The sequence below is a fragment of the Aquarana catesbeiana genome, linkage group LG05, assembly GCF_042186555.1.
Source record: "Aquarana catesbeiana isolate 2022-GZ linkage group LG05, ASM4218655v1, whole genome shotgun sequence".
Classification (NCBI taxonomy): domain Eukaryota; kingdom Metazoa; phylum Chordata; class Amphibia; order Anura; family Ranidae; genus Aquarana; species Aquarana catesbeiana.
In genome coordinates this window covers 606630966-606649542 of record NC_133328.1, presented here as the reverse complement: position 1 = coordinate 606649542, position 18577 = coordinate 606630966, and the positions used below count along the sequence as shown (strand labels likewise).

At 46.0% G+C, this 18577-nt stretch overlaps 1 protein-coding gene across 2 annotated transcripts in view; it reads left to right on the top strand.

The window, feature by feature from the left end:
* Positions 1-18577, top strand: part of DEPTOR (DEP domain containing MTOR interacting protein) — a 176268-nt gene that overhangs the window by 82763 nt on the left and 74928 nt on the right. For both annotated transcript variants that reach the window (XR_012244563.1, XM_073632208.1), the window contains exons 3-4: positions 2488-2666; positions 14568-14691. Coding sequence is in view for 1 of the 2 variants with exons in the window: in XM_073632208.1 (XP_073488309.1) it covers positions 2488-2666; positions 14568-14691 (303 nt within the window). In the remaining variant the exon portion in view is untranslated. The remainder of the gene's footprint in view (positions 1-2487; positions 2667-14567; positions 14692-18577) is intronic.

Sequence of the window (18577 nt, the reverse complement as noted above, 5' to 3'; positions counted from 1 at the left end):
ATTCGCCTATTTTTGGCCAGGTTCTCTTTTTTTTTTTGTCCGCACTAGAATTGGATCCCATTGGGTGTCCGAATTCACAGTTTGCACTGTGATCTGTGAACCGATCAGTGGGTGTCATTAACGTTGTATTGACACCCGCAGAGGTTCGCAGAGGGCAGCCGGCGATTCAGGTGCGATGTGGGAACCCGCTCTGGATTTGCAGGGTTTCCCGCATCGCACCAGTGTGAACCGAGCCTTACCCTGGGTTCACATATGTGCGATGTGGGAACCAGCGCGATTACAGCGCTGGTCCCCACATCGCATCCCTCTCATGGGCAGTTCACACTGCCTTCTGCGAGCCGCTGCGGGTGTCATTAACAAAGTTAACCACTTCAGCCCCGGAAGATTTGGCTGCTAAATGACCAGGCCGTTTTTTGCGTCTCGGCACTGCATCGCATCGCTTTAACTGACAATTGCGCGGTCGTGCGACGTTACACCCAAACAAAATTGACGTCCTTTTTTTCCCACAAATAGAGCTTTCTTTTGGTGGTATTTGATCGCCTCTGCGGATTTTATTTTTTCCGCTATAAACAAAAAAAGAGTGACAATTTTGAAAAAAAACACAATATTTTGTACTTTCTGCTATAATAAATATCCCCATTTTTTTTTTAAAAAGCAAATTTTTTCTCAGTTTAGGCCGATACGTATTCTACTACATATTTTTGGTAAAAAAATCGCAATAAGCGTATATTGATTGGTTTGCGCAAAAGTTATAGCGTCTACAAAATTGGGGATAGATTTATGGCATTTTTATTATTATTATTTTTTTTTACTAGTAATGGTGGCGATCTGTGATTTTTATCGGGACTGCGACATTATGGCGGACACATTGGACAATTTTGACACATTTTTGGAACCATTGGCATTTATACAGCGATCAGTGCTATAAAAATGCATTGATTACTGTAAAAATTTCACTGGCAGGGAAGGGGTTAACACTAGGGGGCGATCGAGGGGTTAACTGTGTTCCCTGGGATGTGACTCCAACTGAAGGGGGGAGGGGACTGACTAGAGGAAGTGACGGATCGTGGTTCCTAGCTAATAGGAACACACAATCTGTCACTCCTCTCATAACAGAACACGGATTTGTGTGTTTACACACACACTTCCGTGTTCTGTCCCTCGTGCTCGCGATCACTCATGGCCGGCGGTCATCGTGTCCGTTGGCCACGAGCATCGGCGCCCCCGCACCTGCTATCCCGATCCCGCGAGCCGATGTAAAGCTACGACAGATTCTGGTGCAGCTGGGCATGGTAGCCAATCAGCTTATAACTTCAGCTTGTTCAATTAACCACTTCAGCCTCGGACCATTTGGCTTTCAAATGACCCGGCCACTTTTTGCAATTCGGCACTGCGTTGTTTTAACTGACAATTGCGCGGTCGTGTGACGTGGCTCCCAAACAAAATTGACGTCCTATTTTTCCCACAAATAGAGCTTTCTTTTGGTGGTATTTGATCACCTCTGCGGTTTTTATTTTTTGCGCTATAAAGAAAAATAGAGCGACAATTTTTTTTTAAAAAAAGCAATACTTTGTACTTTTTGCTATAATAAATATCCCCAATTTTTTTTTAAAAAAAAAGCTAATTTTTTCTCAGTTTAGGCTGATATGTTTTCTTCTACATATTTTTGGTAAAAAAAATTGCAATAAGGGTATATTGATTGGTTTGCGCAAAAGTTATAACGTCTACAATATAGGGGGCAGTTTTATGGAGTTTTTATTATTCTTTTTTTTTTTTTACTAGTTATGGCGGCGATCTGCAATTTTTATCGTGACTGCGACATTATGGTGGACATTTTTTACACTATTTTGGGACCATTGCCATTTATACCGCGAACGATGCTATAAAAATGCATTGATTACTGTGCAAATGACAATGGCAGTGAAGGGGTTAACCACTAGGGGGGCGGGGAAGGGGTTAAGTGCGTCCTAGGGAGTGATTCTAACTGTTAGGGGGCGTAGCTTACTGTGACACGTCACTGATCGCTGCTCCCGATGAGAGGGAGCAGACGATCGGTGTTGTCACTAGGCAGAACAGGGAGATGCCTTGTTTACAAAGGCATCCCCCTGTTCTGCCGTTCTGAGACCCGATCGCGGGACACCGGCGGACATCAGTTTCCAGCAATTTCCGCCGATTTTACATGCGATTTGACATGTCAAATCGCACTAATATGAACCAGGGCTCAACCCTTTTTTTTTTTTTCTACCCAAAATAGCAAATATGTTATACTTACCTGCTCTGTGTAATGGTTTTGCACAGAACATCCCCAATCCTCTTCAGTCCCCAACCCCCCCCCCTCCGTCCTCTTCGGCGATTGGGGACGCCGTTGGGGACGCCCATGCGGGGCTCTTCCGAGCCACCCAGTCTGTGTCTATAAACCGGGGGGAACTTTTATTTATAATATATGCAAGCAATATTTGCATCTAATAGTCCATATTTGTTTCTTAGGCTCCGGCTGCATGAAGACAAGATCGTAAGGGACAGAAGGTCCAATCTGAGGACATATCCCAACTGTTTTATGGCCAGAGAAGTGGTTGATTGGCTTGTCGATAGGAAAGAAGCCCCCGACAGGCCTACAGCTGTGCAACTGATGCAAAAAACGATGGAACACGATCTTATCCATCATGGTGAGTAATTTGATTAAAGGTTTAATTTAAAATATTTATATTAATAATTTATAATAATTATATTAACCCCTTCACACCTAAAAGGTAAAACAAATCTAAATGCCTAAGCCCAATTTTGCAATTTTGACGTGTGTTAGTAAAACTGTACATATGATCACAACTATCCACTTGCCGACCGCCGCATGTACATATACGTCCTAACTTTTGCGGCGGATATCGTTGTTATACCCGTTTTCGGCCAGGCAGTCGGCTACAAGATAAAAGTGGTCTCTGCGGCGGATTCGCCGCGAGATTACTTTTATCGGTGGCGGGAGAGGGCCCCCCCCTCCCGCCGTGATCCGGTGCTCTCCACCGCTTACCAGAGCCGTGGGCAGCGGCGGAGGCGATCGCGTCCTTTCCCTAGCTGTGCATGGAGATGAGTGAGGGGAAGATGGCGCCCACCCGTCTCCATGACACTGCAGGGCGGAAGCGACATCAAAACGTCACTTCCGCCCATATGTCTTAAAGCCACATTTTTTCAATGTCATTTTTTTAAATTACTTTTTTTTTTTTAATTGCATTTTAGTGTAAATATGAGATCTGAGGTCTTTTTGACCCCAGATCTCATATTTAAGAGGTCCTGCCATGCTTTTTATCTATTACAAGGGATGTTTACATTCCTTGTAATAGGAATAAAAGTGACACAGTTTTTTTTTTTTCTAAAACAGTGTAAAAATAAATATAATCAAGTAAAATAAATAAGAATTTTTTTTTTTTTAAATAAGGCCCCATTCCGACGAGCTCGCGCGCAGAAGCGAACGCATACGTGAGTAGCGCCTGCATATGAAAACGGTGGTCAAACCACACATGTGAGGTATCGCCGCGATCGTTAGAGCGAGAGCAATAATTCTAGCCCTAGACTTCCTCTGTAACGCAAAACATGCAACCTGTAGAATTTTTTTAACATTTTTTTTACGTTTTTTGAGGGTAAACGTTTGACGCCATTCCACGAGCGGGCGCAATTTTGAAGCATGAAATGTTGGGTATAAATTTACTCGGCGTAACATTATCTTTCACAATATAAAAAAAAATTGGGCTAACTTTACTGTAGTCTTATTTTTTTATTCAAAAAAGTGAATTTTTTCGGTGTGAAAAAAAGTATTGCAATGACCGCTATTTTATTCTCTAGGGTGTTAGAAAAAAAACCAATATATAATGTTTGGGGGTTCTAAGTAATTTTCTAGCAAAAAAAAAAAACTGTTTTAAACATGTAAACACCTAAATTCCAAAACGAGGCTGGTCTTTAAGTAGCTATATTGTACACCCAGGTGGATTATATCGCGTTTTCTTTTTTTTCTGTACTAATTTGGCTTTCATTTGGTAGTAACTAGTTATGCAAATCTGATTTTTTTTAATTATTATTATTATTATCAAAGGAAAACTGGCCCAAAATAGTAAAAAAAACATTTTTTGAAATGTAGCCGTGTATTTCTTGTTACTACCATAACCTCCCACCAAAGAACAAACCAAAATAAATTCTTCTGCTCCTGACAATGGCATCGATACCACATATGGGTATGTTGTTTGTACCTGTAGTACAGCCCAGAAGAAATAGTGCGCATTTTGCCTTTTTTTTTTTGTCCTACCTAAAACATACTGACACTGATGCCAATTAAAAAAAAATAAAAAATCCTGTCCAAAATATACTGACCTTGACTTTTGACCTTGATCTAGGTATTTTTCTTGATTTCTTTAATTTTATTTATTTATAAAAAAATTTTTACAAACACTTTTTTTTTTTTTTTTTTTTCTTTCTGCAAGGAGCGGGAAAGATACATTGTATTCTTCTTCCCCATTCACAGAAAGAAAGAAAAAACACCAGGGCAGGCTTCACACTGACTATTCACTGTGGTAGCCAATCAGAGGCTACCATAGCGATCAGGTGACCTGGGACCGGGAGATCCGGGTCCCGATCCTTGGTTCTCAGTAAGACCCCCCCCCCCCCCCCCCCAGCCTCTGTGCTGGGAAAGGGGGAAACATATATGTGGCCCCACGTAAAATAAAGTCCAGTGCAGTGAGGCCGCTTTTATGTGTTACTTCGGAGTGTGTTACGTCGGTAGGTTGTGTTACGTCGGTAGGTTAATTTATAATAGTTTTATATATATTATTATAATTTTTACTTTAATGCAAACCTCCTGGTTACAATACAAGTCGTCATAAATCAATTCCTCCGTCACAACATATAGCAACAGATTTTTTTCTTTTTCCTTTTATTATTCATTATTTTATTTCATGCCAATGTTCTCCTAAAAATGATCATCTCAAAAACTGGGAAGGAGATTTTACCATCAGCTTTACTGTAAAGCTACCCATACGCATGGCAAATTCATTAAAGTGTTACTAAACCCACAACAGTAAAATGAGTCTGTATACGCAGTAAAGCATGCTTGTTATATTCACTGTGGAACCTAAGGGGTTATTCCTCCACATTGTGTAAAAAGTCTGTTTGATCCTGTCTTCTCTGATCCTCCCCTTCTTCCACAGTCCTCAATTCAATCTGCTAATAGTACAGAGCCTTGGAGGCACTCTGCACATGATCAGTTTGGAGTGTATTGCTAGAGAGTGTTTTTTTTTTTTTTTTTTTGTGGGGGGGGGGGGGGGTGTAATCAGCACAGGGCCAATCAGCACTGTCCAGACAGAGGGTCAGGGGTCATGCAGCCTCATAGCACAGTCAGAGAAGAATGAAAACTCCTCCTAGCTTTAACCAGACACTGATAGAAGTCACAAGACTGCTATATACTGCTGATGAGAAAAGGTGTTTAGCAGTTTATATTTACTAAAACATTGCATGTTCTGTGTACTGTGGGAGACCAGATATAGTCAATGCAGGCTCCCGGGTTTAGTAACACTTTAAGCATTTGAACGTTTAATTGCATATCTTGTCAAAATTGCAAAGGCGGCCATATACAATTCCTTTTTTTTTTTTTCAACTGGCAGGTTGAATAGAAAAAAAATTGAGCCAATTCCCACACTGATACATTCGAGGTGGATGGGGGAATCACTCCCGCTGAGCTATCATATTCTATCAGCGGAGAGCCTTACCTGCTGGCAGAATACAATGATCAGTGTTGCCAGATCGATCAATTTGACTTTTGTATACAACCAGCTAACACATAGATTGATTGAAATTTGACAATCCCAGCTGAACCAGGCAAATTTTGATCCATGTTTGGCCAGCTACAGCAAGCAAAGGCTTCAAATGGTGATTCCAATCTACTGGAAAGAAATGCAATTCAAAGGGCAAACAGGGAGCCTGAGCTTACAGATAGCAGCAGTCCTCTGTGCATGTGCTGGCAGGGGGACAGGCTGATTTATTCTGGCTGTGGCTGCATTACAAAAATATCAACACACACAATAAGGCCCCTTTCACACGGGCGGATCCCTGGAGGATCTGTTTTTGGAGATGCGCTTGCTTAGCGGGTATCGCTCCGTTGATCCCTGCTGAGCCGGCGGGTCGCAAAATGTCAAGCACTTCTGCAGCAGAGAATGACATTTCCGACCTGACTTTGGGGCCCTGTATCTCGGGGCCACTTGGTGCTAGGAACCCCAAATTTGGATACACTGTGTTAGCACACCAAATTTGGGGTTCCTAGCACCAAGTGGCCCCGAGATATGGGGCACCAAAGTCGGGTCGTAAAATGTCATTCTCTGCTGCAGTTTACCATCATATTTCTGTGTTTTCTGGTCGAAAAAATAGGGTTCCTTTAAAAACACTTATAAACGCAAACGCGGTACCGGCGTTTAGCTGCGTTTGGCGCCTGAAACGTGGAAAACCTTTGCATCTGAACCCATTTTTTTGCTTCTGGAAAAACGAGGTTAAACGCAACTGCCTAAAAACGCCAAAAAACAAGACTGTGTACATGGACACATAGGATAACATTGAATGGGTTCAGGGGCAGTTGAAAAAAGTGTCCAACTGCCTCTGAACGCGCATTTAACAACGTCTCGTGTGCATGAGGCCTAGTCTACAACTGTCTTAGCTCCTACCTTACTGACAGCAACCTTCTTGACCCCTTACAGTCTGGCTTCCGCTTGCTACACTCCACTGAAACTGCCCTACTGAAACTCATGAATGAACTACTAACTGCTAAAGCCAATGGCCACTACTCCATACTCATACTACTCGACCTCTCTGCAGCCTTTGATACTGTTGACCATCCCCCCCTCCTCAAAAAAACTCCACTCTCTTGGCCTTCAAGACTCTGCTCTCTCCTGGCTCTCTTCCTACCTATCACAGTGCTCCTTCAGTGTGACCTATAACTCTGTTTCCTCCTCTCCACTTCCTCTTTCTGTAGGGTTACCTCAAGGTTCTGTCTTTGGACCCTACTCCCTTGGTCTGTTGATAAACTCCCATGGCTTCCAGTACCACCTCTATGCTGATGACACACAAATCTATCTCTCTACTCCTCACCTCACTCCTTCAATCTTCTCTCGCATCACTAACTTACTAACCAGCATATCAACATGGATGTCACACCACTTCCTCAAACTCAATCTTTCTAAAACTGAGCTCATAATCTTTCCTCCAGCCCGTGCCCCTTCCCCTGACTTCTCCATCAAGATCAATAATACAACCATCAGTCCCTCCCCTCATGCCAAGGTACTAGATGTAATCCTAGATTCTGACCTATCCAATCACTGTCCAGACTTCACCTCCGAAACATCTCTCAAAATACGCCCCTTTCTAATGCCGCGTACACACGAGCGGACTTTACGGCAGACTTTGCCCGGCGGACGGGATTTCGTTGGACAATTCGATCGTGTGTGGGCTCCAGCGGACTTTGTTCAAAAGTTGGACTTAGATTTGAAACATGTTTTAAATCTATCCGTCGAACTTGAGTCCGGTCGAAAAGTCCGCTCGTCTGTATGCTAGTTCGACGGACAAAAAGCCAAGCTAGGGCAGCTATTGGCTACTGGCTATGAACTTCCTTATTTTAGTCCGGTCGTACGTCATCACGTACGAATTCGACAGACTTTGGTGGATTGTGTGTAGGCAAGTCCGTTCATTCAGAAAGTCCGTTGTAAAGTACGTTGAAAAGTCCGCTGGGCAAAGTCTGCCATAAAGTCCTACCGTGTGTACACGGCATTACCGTCAAGACCACTAAGCAACTTATTCACTCCCTTGTTGTCTCTCGCCTTGACGATTGCAACTCCCTTCTCATTGGCCTACCTCTCCGCAAGCTATCCCCTCTTCAATTTATCATGAATGCTGCTGCCAGACTCATCCACCTTACCAACCGTTCAGTGTCTGCCACTCCTCTCTGCCAATCCCTCCATTGGCTTCCCATTGCCCAAAGAATAAAATTCAAAACACTAACAATAACATACAGAGCCATTCACAATTCTGCCCCGAGCGACATCACCAATCTTATATCCAAATATCACCCAAACCGTCCTCTCCACTCCTCCCAAGACCTTCTGTTGTCTAGCTCCCTTGTCTCCTCCTCCCATGCGCGTCTCCAGGACTTCTCCAGAGCCTCTCCCATTCTCTGGAACGCATTACCCCAATCTGTCTGGCTATCTCCTACTCTGTCCACTTTTAGGCAATCCCTGAAATCTCTTTAGGGAGGCCTATCCTGCCTCCAGCTAACAACAAATCTTCTACTCCCCTCATCAGTTCATCCCTTACAGTCCCTACCTTTTGTTTCACAAGCCCCTTCCTCTTAGATTGTAAGCTTGCAGGAGCAGGGCTTCTCTAACCCTCTTGTTTTGAATTGTACTGTTGATGCAGTGTCTCCCTACATTGTAAAGTGCTGCGCAAACTGTTGGCTCTATATAAATCCTGTATAAAATAATAATAATATGTATGTATTGTGGGAGATTAGCTCGTGGGGATCACCTTTTCTAGAAATTAAGGTCCGCGTGCAGGCAGTTTTTTTTAAATCTGGCGGGTTGCCAGCTTTATTTAGAAGAGGTTTGTAAAGTCATGAAAACAAACTAAAAACAGTAAAGTAAATCCTTGCCATCTGGCGCTAAACTAAACAGTAGGCTCCTCTCTATACGGTGTGGGGCTGGTCCCCGTCACCCACAAAACATGTGGTAAAGCAAACCCTCTTTTTAACCACTTAAGGACCAAGCCTCTTTCTGAGATTTGTTGTTTACAAGTTAAAAACAGTTTTTTTTGCTAGAAAATTACTTAGAACCTCCAAACATTATACATTTTTTTTCTAACACCCAAGAGAATAAAATGGCGGTCGTTGCAATACTTTCTGTCACACCGTATTTGCGTAGCAGTCTTTCAAGCTCACTTTTTTTGGAAAAAATACACTTTTTTTAATTAAAAAATAAGACAACAGTAAAGTTAGCCCAATTTTTTTTATATTGTGAAAGATAATGTTACGCTGAGTAAATTGATACCCAACATGTCACGCTTCAAAATTGCGCCCGGTCGTGGAATGGCGACAAACTTTTACCCTTAAAAATCTCCATAGGCGACGTTTAAAAAATTCTACAGGTTGCATGTTTTAAGTTACATAGGAGGTCTAGGGCTAGAATTATTGCACTCGCTATACCGATCGCGGCGATACCTCACATATGTGGTTTGAACACCGTTTTCATATGCGGGCGCTACTCACGTATGCGTTCGCTTCTGCTCGTGAGCTCGTCGGGACGGCCGCAATTAAAAAATTTTTACCTTTATTTTTTATTTTTACACTGTTTAAAAAAAAAAAAAAAAAAAAAAAAAGGAGTCACTTTTTTTCCTATTACAAGGAATGTAAACATCCCTTGTAATAGAAAAAAAGCATGACAGGACCTCTTATATATGAGATCTGGGGTCAAAAAGATCTCAGATCTCATATTTACACTAAAATGCAATAAAAACAAAATAAAAATTGTCATTCAAAAAAATGTAAAAAAAAAATAAATGGCCCTTTAAGAGCTATGGGCAGAAGTGATGGTTTGACATCGCTTCCGCCCTGCAATGATATGGAGATGTGTGGGGGCCATCTTCCCCTCACTCGTCTTCATGTCAGGCCACAGGAAGGATCCAATCGCGTCCGCCGCTGCCGACGACTCCAGTAAGCGGCGGAGGGCACTGGATCGCGGCGGGAGGGGGGGGAATCTTTCGCCGCCAATAAAAGTGATCTTGCGGCATATCCGTCACAGAGACCAGACCGGTCACTGAAGAAGAGTATACCGGGGATATGGCAGCTAGCTGCTGCCATAACAATGATATCCGCCTTCAAAGTACCAACGTATAACGACGGTGGTTGGTCCGGAAGCGGTTAAATCCAAACAGAGCTCTTCTCTCTGATTCCCTTCTGAGTCTCAGGCCAGAGCTCTGCTGTGCTCTCTTTCTGCTCATTTAAAGTCCACCTGAGCGTGGACTAAAGTGGACCACAAGCGTGCCACAGAGGCTGGAAAAACCCTGGCCGGATTCCAGTTCAGTCTCTTACAATAGAACTCGTGCAAGGTGAAATATTCTGTGTGTGTGTGATCCGACACTTCCGGGTAGGGGGCACGCATGCGCACCGCCGGTGGCCCGCTTTCGCTGTCAATGTACACAGTGGAAGCCAATCAGCGAGTGCCAGGTACTCGATGTCTGCCAGCACCCACAGCCCGATTTTCGGGCGTAGAGACAGAACTGCCATTTTCCTATGTAAACAAGTCAGATCACCGTTCTGACAGGGGGGGAAGTGATGGAGTTCCTGCAAAGCAGAGAATAAAATCCATCACTTCCCCTAGTAAAAGCACATCCCACAGTGTAGTAAAACACAGATGTACCCCTTTGCTTGCCCCTGATGTTAACCCCTTCCCAGCCAGGGTTATTAGTACAGTCACTGTGTTAGTGTCACTAGTTCTCACAAAGTGTCAAAACTGTAACGCCGCGTACACATGAGCGGATTTCTCGTCGGAAAAAGATATGACGGCTTTTCCGACGGGGTTCCGCTCAAATTTGTCTTGCATACACACGGTCACGCAAAAGCTCGCTGAAATTACGACCGTCAAGAACACGGTGACGTACAACACTACAACGAGCCGAGAAAATTAAGTTCAGTGCTTCCGAGCATGCGTCGAATTGTTTCCGAGCATGCGTAGGGATTTTGCACGTCGGAATTGCCACAGATGATCACATTTTCGGATAGGAACTTTTCCCGACCGAAAAATTGAGAGCATGCTATTATTGGATATGTTTTATAGCAGAAAGTAAAACCTATTTTTCTTTTTTCAAAATTGTCGATCTTTTTTTTGTTTTATAGCGCAAAACAAAAAAAAACAAAAACGCAGGGGTGCTCAAATACCACCAAAAGAAAGCTCTATTTGTGGGAAAAAAAGGACATACCGTATATTCTCGAGTATAAGCCGACCTGAATATAAGCCGAGGCACCTCATTTTACCATAAAAAACTGGGAAAACTTCTTGACTCGAGTATAAGCCTAGGGTGAGAAATGCGCAGCTACTGTAAGTGGAAAAGAGGGTCAACAATGCCCATTTGCAGCCTCACTGTGCCCATTTGCAGCCTCACTGTGCCCATTTGCAGCCATAAGTTCCCCGAACTTCAAACTTGGTAGTTAAGGGTTCCTAGATGCCCCCTAGCTGCAGCCAAAATTTGGGGTCTCTGGACCCAAAGGGTCCCGAAATGACATTGCTGCAGATGGACACAGTTGACTGACATAGGGGGCCCCGTATCTCCGGGCCACTTAGTGCCAGCTACCCCAAATTTGGTGTGCAAACCCAGGAGAACTAGCACTACAACATATCCAAAGCTTGGATTCCTAGCACTAAGTGGCCCCAAGATATGAGGCCCCAAAGTCAGTTTGGAAAATGTCAAGCAGAGAATGACATTTTCTGAACCGAATTTGGGGCCCAGTATCTCGGGGCCACTTGGTGCTAGAAACCCCAGCTTTGGATATTTAGTAGTGCTAGTTCCACTGCACACCAAATGGGGGGTTCCTAGCACCATGTGGCCCCGAGATACCAGGGGCGGATCCAGAGCCTAGTCTCGGGAGGGGCACTGCCAGAAAATACGTTTTTTTTTGGGTAAATTTAACGGGGAAATGGCTGGTGTTAGCGCTTCAATCATCACGGCACCATGATTGTTATGGTGTCAGGATGATTGAAGCGCATTATTACTATTATTACATGGTTATAAAAAATGAAATGGTTCAACTCACCATAGAATCAGTGGGAGCCCTGAGCGTGTCACTTGCCACTGTTATCTGCCACACATTGGGGATTGTCACTTGCCATGTCACCTGTCACTAGATGCGGATTGTCACCTGCCACGTCCCATGCCACACGTTGAGGATTGTCACTTGCCACGTCCCATGCCACATTTTGCGGATTGTCACTTGCCACGTCCCATGCCACACGTTGCAGATTGTCACATGCCACGTCCCATGCCACACATTGCGGATTGTCACTTGCCACGTCCCATGCCACACGTTGCAGATTGTCACATGCCACGTCCCATGCCACACGTTGCAGATTGTCACTTGCCACGTCCCATGCCACACGTTGCAGATTGTCACTTGCCATGTTCATGCCACACGTTGCAGATTGTCACTTGCCATGTCCCATGCCACAGGTTGCGGATTGTCACTTGCCACGCCCCATGCCACACGTTGCGGATTGTCACTTGCCACGTCCCATGCCACACGTTGCAGATTGTCACTTGCCACGTCCCATGCCACACGTTGCAGATTGTCACTTGCCACGTCCCATGCCACAGGTTGCGGATTGTCACTTGCCACGTCCCATGCCACACGTTGCGGATTGTCACTTGCCACGTCCCATGCCACACGTTGCAGATTGTCACTTGCCACGTCCCATGCCACAGGTTGCGGATTGTCACATGCCACGTCCCATGCCACACGTTGCGGATTGTCACTTGCCACGTCCCATGCCACACGTTGCAGATTGTCACTTGCCACGTCCCATGCCATACGTTGCAGATTGTCACTTGCCACGTCCCATGCCACAGGTTGTGGATTGTCACTTGCCACGTCCCATGCCACAGGTTGCGGATTGTCACTTGCCTGCTATAATTGTCTGCTGTGTCCCAGTCAGAGTCAGGCTTATTTAACTGGTGACCCCCTGTCATCAGTGCTGGGCAGGGAGGAATGGGCTGGCTGCTGCCACTGGGAGAGCGATGGGAGCAGAGCGAACACATGGCTCATCCAGGGGGGGCAGCAGAGAGATGATGTAATCTCTCTGCTGCCGCGGCTGCCTGTACATTCAACAGTGTGGGCGGAACTGCAGGGATACAGGGCGGCGCTGGGCGGTGAGAGATGATGTTATCTCTCTGCTCCCCCACCCGCAGGCTCCCTGATTGGCCAGCAGCCGCTCACACTGTCACTGAGCCACACACAGCTGTTCACATAATGGAGCCGCCCGTGCTCTCAGCTGTGGAGCCGCCCGCCGGCTCCCTGATTGGCCAGCACTGCAGCCGCTCACAAACTGTCACTGAGCCGCACACAGCTGTTCACGTAACGGAGCCGCCCGTGCTCTCAGCTGTGGAGCCGCCCGCCGGCTCTTTCACCCACAGCGATGCCTGCCCTGCCCACCCACTCACCCACAATCTCGGAGGGGGCAATTGCCCTGTTGCCCCCCCCCCCTGGATCCGCCCCTGCGAGATACGGGGCCCCAAAGTCAGTTCGGAAAATGTCATTCCCTGATGCAGAAAAGTGCTTGGCTCGAGTATAAGCTGAGGGGGGGCAATTTCAGCACAAAAAAATGTGCTGAAAAACGTATGCTGGAGTATATACGGTACATTTTATTTATGTAAAGTGTCACACGACCCCGCAATTGTCAGTAACGCAGTGCTATATAGCAAAAAATGGCCTGGTCAGGAAGGGGGGTAAATCTTCCAGAGGTCAAGTGGTTAAAGTTCAACTTGACCAGAAAGCACACCATGCTGTGCCATATGGGTATAGAAGCATACTGTGCTAAACCTAACCTGAACCAGGGCTTCCTTTCAGTTCAACAGTTCTCCTGTTGCAGTCGCTGAGCTCATCATAGGTGGCAGGAGACACACTGCGCATGTGCGGCCTGAAAGAATAGGACTAAGAGCCCTCACGTGGCACTAGGGGGCGCTTTTGTCAATGGATGCACCATCCCTACAATAACTCTGGAGGGAGCCATTGCAGGCTGCAGAGGATTCTTTTAAAAGTATTTTTGGACTACATTCTTTAAACAGAAAGGAAGCCCTGGCTGGAAGTTAGGTGTATCACACGATTCTACTGTACTAATATGGAGCAGCATAGTCTGCATTTTGGCAAAGCTGAATTTCCACTTTTTGTTTTTTAAATTAGCATTTTTATCTTGAAATTGGATTGTGAGCTCCTTGGTGGGACAACATTGACATGACTGTAAGAGAAAGCATTCCCTCTACCCTTTGTCAGCTGGGAAAGATGTGTTATCCAAGCCATAAGGTAGACACACTGCTCCAGGTCTGTCCACCTCAATCTAGCCCTTCAATTCCACATGAAAAGATGCAGGTCCAGCTCGCAACTGCAGACTCCTGGAAGAAAAAAATTGGATGACCGCACTCAGATATGCAGAAAATCATAGGAGTTTATTGAAGACAATCCATCAAAACAGACACAACAGCATCTACAGGACAGGAACAGCGTTGACGCGTTTCACGCTCCAAGTGCTTAGTCATTATCACTAAGCACTTGGAGCTAGAAAAGCGTCAACGCTGTTCCTGTCCTGTAGATGCTGTTGTGTCTGTTTTGATGGATTGTCTTCAATAAACTCCTATGATTTTCTGCATATCTGAGTGCAGTTATCCCATTTTTCTTCTAGGAAAGATGTGTTATTTGTAGTAGATTGCCCTTACATACACGTTTTTGCTGTACGTACAAGTGGTTTGCCATGTTTTCTTAATGTACCCTGACCTTTTCTTTGTCATTGCAGTGTGTGATCAATATAGGAGTTTTAAAGATTCAGGACGCTTCTACCGCTTTAGAAAAGATGATGGAACTTCCCCACTGGACCTAGAAATTATGGTTTTCGCACGAGGACAGCGCATTTCTGAAAAGTATGTAATGTGAAGGACCTTCTCCTGCCCAAAACGTCCCTTATTTAAAGCCAAACCTTGGCCAGAACATATATTTTCTTGTTTCGGTTGGGACATGGAAAGGTTATGACCCCTGTCAGGCTTTTATTACCATCTGTTAGGAAGACTGAACTTCACTGCTGTCCAGGTGACCACACAGGAAGTGAGGAGAAATGTATTGCTCCTTTTTTATAGATGTGTTTTAGCAATATTTTATTTACAGTTCTCTCTCTCTCTCTCTCTCATTCTATCTCTCCCTCTCTCGTTCTCTCTCCCTTTCTCGTTCTCTCTCCCTTTCTCGTTCTCTCTCCCTTTCTCGTTCTCTCTCCCTCTCTCGTTCTATCTCTCCCTCTCTCCCTCTCTCGTTCTATCTCTCCCTCTCTCGTTCTATCTCTCCCTCTCTCCCTCTCTCGTTCTATCTCTCCCTCTCTCGTTCTATCTCTCCCTCTCTCGTTCTATCTCTCCCTCCCTCGTTCTATCTCTCCCACCCTCCTCTATCGCTCCCTCTCTCATTCTATCGCTCCCTCTCATGTTCTATCTCTCCCTCTCTCGTTCTATCTCTCCCTCTATCGTTCTATCTCTCCCTCTCTCGTTCTATCTCTCTCTCATTCTATCTCTCTCTCATTCTATCTCTCCCTCTCTCGTTCTCTCATTCTATCTCTCCCCCTCTCTCGTTCTACCTCTCCCTCCCTCGTTCTATCTCTCCCTCTCTCGTTCTATCTCTCCCTCTCTCGTTCTACTTCTCCCTCTCACGTTCTATCTCTCCCTCTCTCCCCCTCTCCCCCCCCTCTCATTCTCCCCCTCTCCCCCTCCCCCTCCCCCTCTCATCCTCTCGTTCTCCCCCTCTCGTCCTCTCGTTCTCCCCCTCTCGTCCTCTCGTTCTCCCCCTCTTGTCCTCCCTCTCTCGTCCTCCCCCTCTTGTCCTCTCGTTCTCCCCCTCTCGTGCTCTCTTTCGTACTCTCTCTCGTTCTCTCCTGTTCTCTCCCTCTCTTGTTCTCTCTCGTTCTCTCTCTCCCTCTCATTCTCTCTAGTTCTATCGATCTATCTCTCCCTCTCTCGTTCTCTCGTTCTATCTCTCATTCTCTCATTCCAACTCTCCCTCTCTCATTCTACCTCTTCCTCTCTCCCTCTCACGTTCTATCTCTCCCTCTCACGTTCTGTCTCCCCCTCTCATCCTCTCGTCCTCCCCCTCTCGTCCTCCCCCTCTCATCCTCCCCCTCTTGTCCTCTCGTTCTCCCCCTCTCGCGCTCTCTCTCGTTCTCTCTCTCTCTCGTTCTCTCCTGTTCTCTCCCTCTCTTGTTCTCTCTCATTCTCTCTCTCCCTCTCATTCTCGCTAGTTTTCTCTCTCTCTCCCTCTCTTGTTCTCTCTAGTTCTCTCTCTCCCTCTCTCGTTCTCTCGTTCTATCTCTCCCTCTCTCGTTCTATCTCTCCCTCTCTCGTTCTATCTCTCCCTCTCTCGTTCTATCTCTCCCTCTCTCGTTCTATCTCTCAGTCTCACGTTCTATCTCTCCTTCTCACGTTCTATCTCTCCCTCTCACGTTCTATCTCTCCCTCTCAAGTTCTATCTCTCCCTCTCACGTTCTATCTCTCCCTCTCACGTTCTCTCATTCTATCTCTGCCTCTCTCGTTCTATCTCTGCCTCTCTCGTTCTCTCATTCTATCTCTGCCTCTCTCGTTCTATCTCTGCCTCTCTCGTTCTATCTCTCCCTCTCTTGTTCTTTCTCTCCCTCTCTCGTTCTTTCTCTCCCTCTCACGTTCTTTCTCTCCCTCTCACGTTCTATCGCTCCCTCTCTCATCCTCCCCCTCTCGTCCTCTCGTTCTCCCCCTCACCCCCTCTCGTACTCCCCCTCTCATCCTCTCGTTCTCCCCCTTTCGTTCTCCCCCTCTCGTCCTCCCCCTCTCGTCCTCTTGTTCTCCCCCTCTTGTTCTCCCTTCTTGTCCTCTCGTTCTTGTGCTCTCTCATGCTCTCTCTTTCGTGCTCTCTCTCGTTCTCTCTCTCTCATTCTCTCCCTCTCTTGTTCTCTCTCATTTTCTCTCTCCCTCTCATTCTCTCTAGTTTTCTCTCTCTCTCCCTCTCTCATTCCCTCTAGTTCTCTCTCTCCCTCTCTCGTTCTCTCTAGTTTCATTTCTCCCTCTCTCGTTCTCTCTCTCCCTCTCTCGTTCTCTCTAGTTCTCTCTGTCTCTCCCTCTCTAGTTCTCTCCAGTTCTCTTTCTCTCCCTCTCTCGTTCTCTCCAGTTCTCTCTCCCTCTCTCATTCTCTAGTTCTCTCTCTCCCTCTCTCGTTCTCTCTAGTTCTCTCTGTCTCTCCCTCTCTCGTTCTCTCCAGTTCTCTCTAGTTCTCTCTCTCCCTGTCTCATTCTCTCTAGTTCTCTCTCCCTCTCTCGCTCTCTACTTCTCTCTCTCGTTCTCTCTAGTTCTCTCTCTCGTTCTCTCTAGTTCTCTCTCTTGTTCTCTCTAGTTCTCTCTCTCCCTCTCTCTAGTTCTCTCTCTCTCTCCCTCTCTCATTCTCTCCAGTTCTCTCTCCCTCTCTCATTCTCTCTAGTTCTCTCTCTCGTTCTCTCTAGTTCTCTCTCTCGTTCCCTCTAGTTCTCTCTCTCGTTCTCTCTAGTTCTCTCTCTCCCTCTCTCTAGTTCTCTCTCTCCCTCTCTCTAGTTCTCTCTCTCCCTCTCTTGTTCTCTCTAGTTCTCTCTGTCTCTCCCTCTCTCATTCTCTCCAGTTCTCTCTCCCCCTCTCTCTCCCTCTCTCGTTCTCTCGTTCTATCTCTCCCTCTCTCGTTCTATCTCTCTCTCTCACGTTCTATCTCTCCCTCTCACGTTCTATCTCTCCCTCTCTCGTTCTATCTCTCCCTCTCTCGTTCTATCTCTCCCTCTCACGTTCTATCTCTCCTTCTCACGTTCTATCTCTCCCTCTCACGTTCTATCTCTCCCTCTCACGTTCTATCTCTCCCTCTCACGTTCTATCTCTCCCTCTCACGTTCTATCTCTCCCTCTCACGTTCTATCTCTCCTTCTCACGTTCTATCTCTCCTTCTCACGTTCTATCTCTCCCTCTCACGTTCTATCTCTCCCTCTCACGTTCTATCTCTCCCTCTCTCGTTCTATCTCTCCCTCTCTCGTTCTATCTCTCCCTCTCACGTTCTATCTCTCCCTCTCACGTTCTATCTCTCCCTCTCACGTTCTGTCTCTCCCTCTCACGTTCTATCTCTCCATCTCTCGTCCTCCCCCTCTCATCCTCTCGTTCTCCCCCTTTCGTGCGCTCTCTTTCGTGCTCTCTCTCATTCTCTCCTGTTCTCTCCCTCCCCCTCTCGTCCTCTTGTTCTCCCCCTCTCGTGCTCTCTCTTTCGTGCTCTCTCTCATTCTCTCCTGTTCTCTCCCTCTCTTGTTCTCTCTCTCCCTCTCATTCTCTCTAGTTTTCTCTCTCTCTCTCCTTCTCATTCTCTCTAGTTTTCTCTCTCTCTCCTTCTCATTCTCTCTAGTTTTCTCTCTCTCTCCCTCTCTCGTTCTCTCTAGTTCTCTCTCTCCCTCTCATTCTCGCTAGTTTTCTCTCTCTCTCCCTCTCTTGTTCTCTCTAGTTCTCTCTCTCCCTCTCTCGTTCTCTCGTTCTATCTCTCCCTCTCTCGTTCTATCTCTCCCTCTCACGTTCTATCTCTCCCTCTCACGTTCTATCTCTCCCTCTCTCGTTCTATCTCTCCCTCTCTCGTTCTATCTCTCCCTCTCTCGTTCTATCTCTCCCTCTCACGTTCTATCTCTCCCTCTCACGTTCTATCTCTCCCTCTCACGTTCTATCTCTCCCTCTCACGTTCTATCTCTCCCTCTCTCGTTCTATCTCTCCCTCTCACGTTCTATCTCTCCCTCTCTTGTTCTATCTCT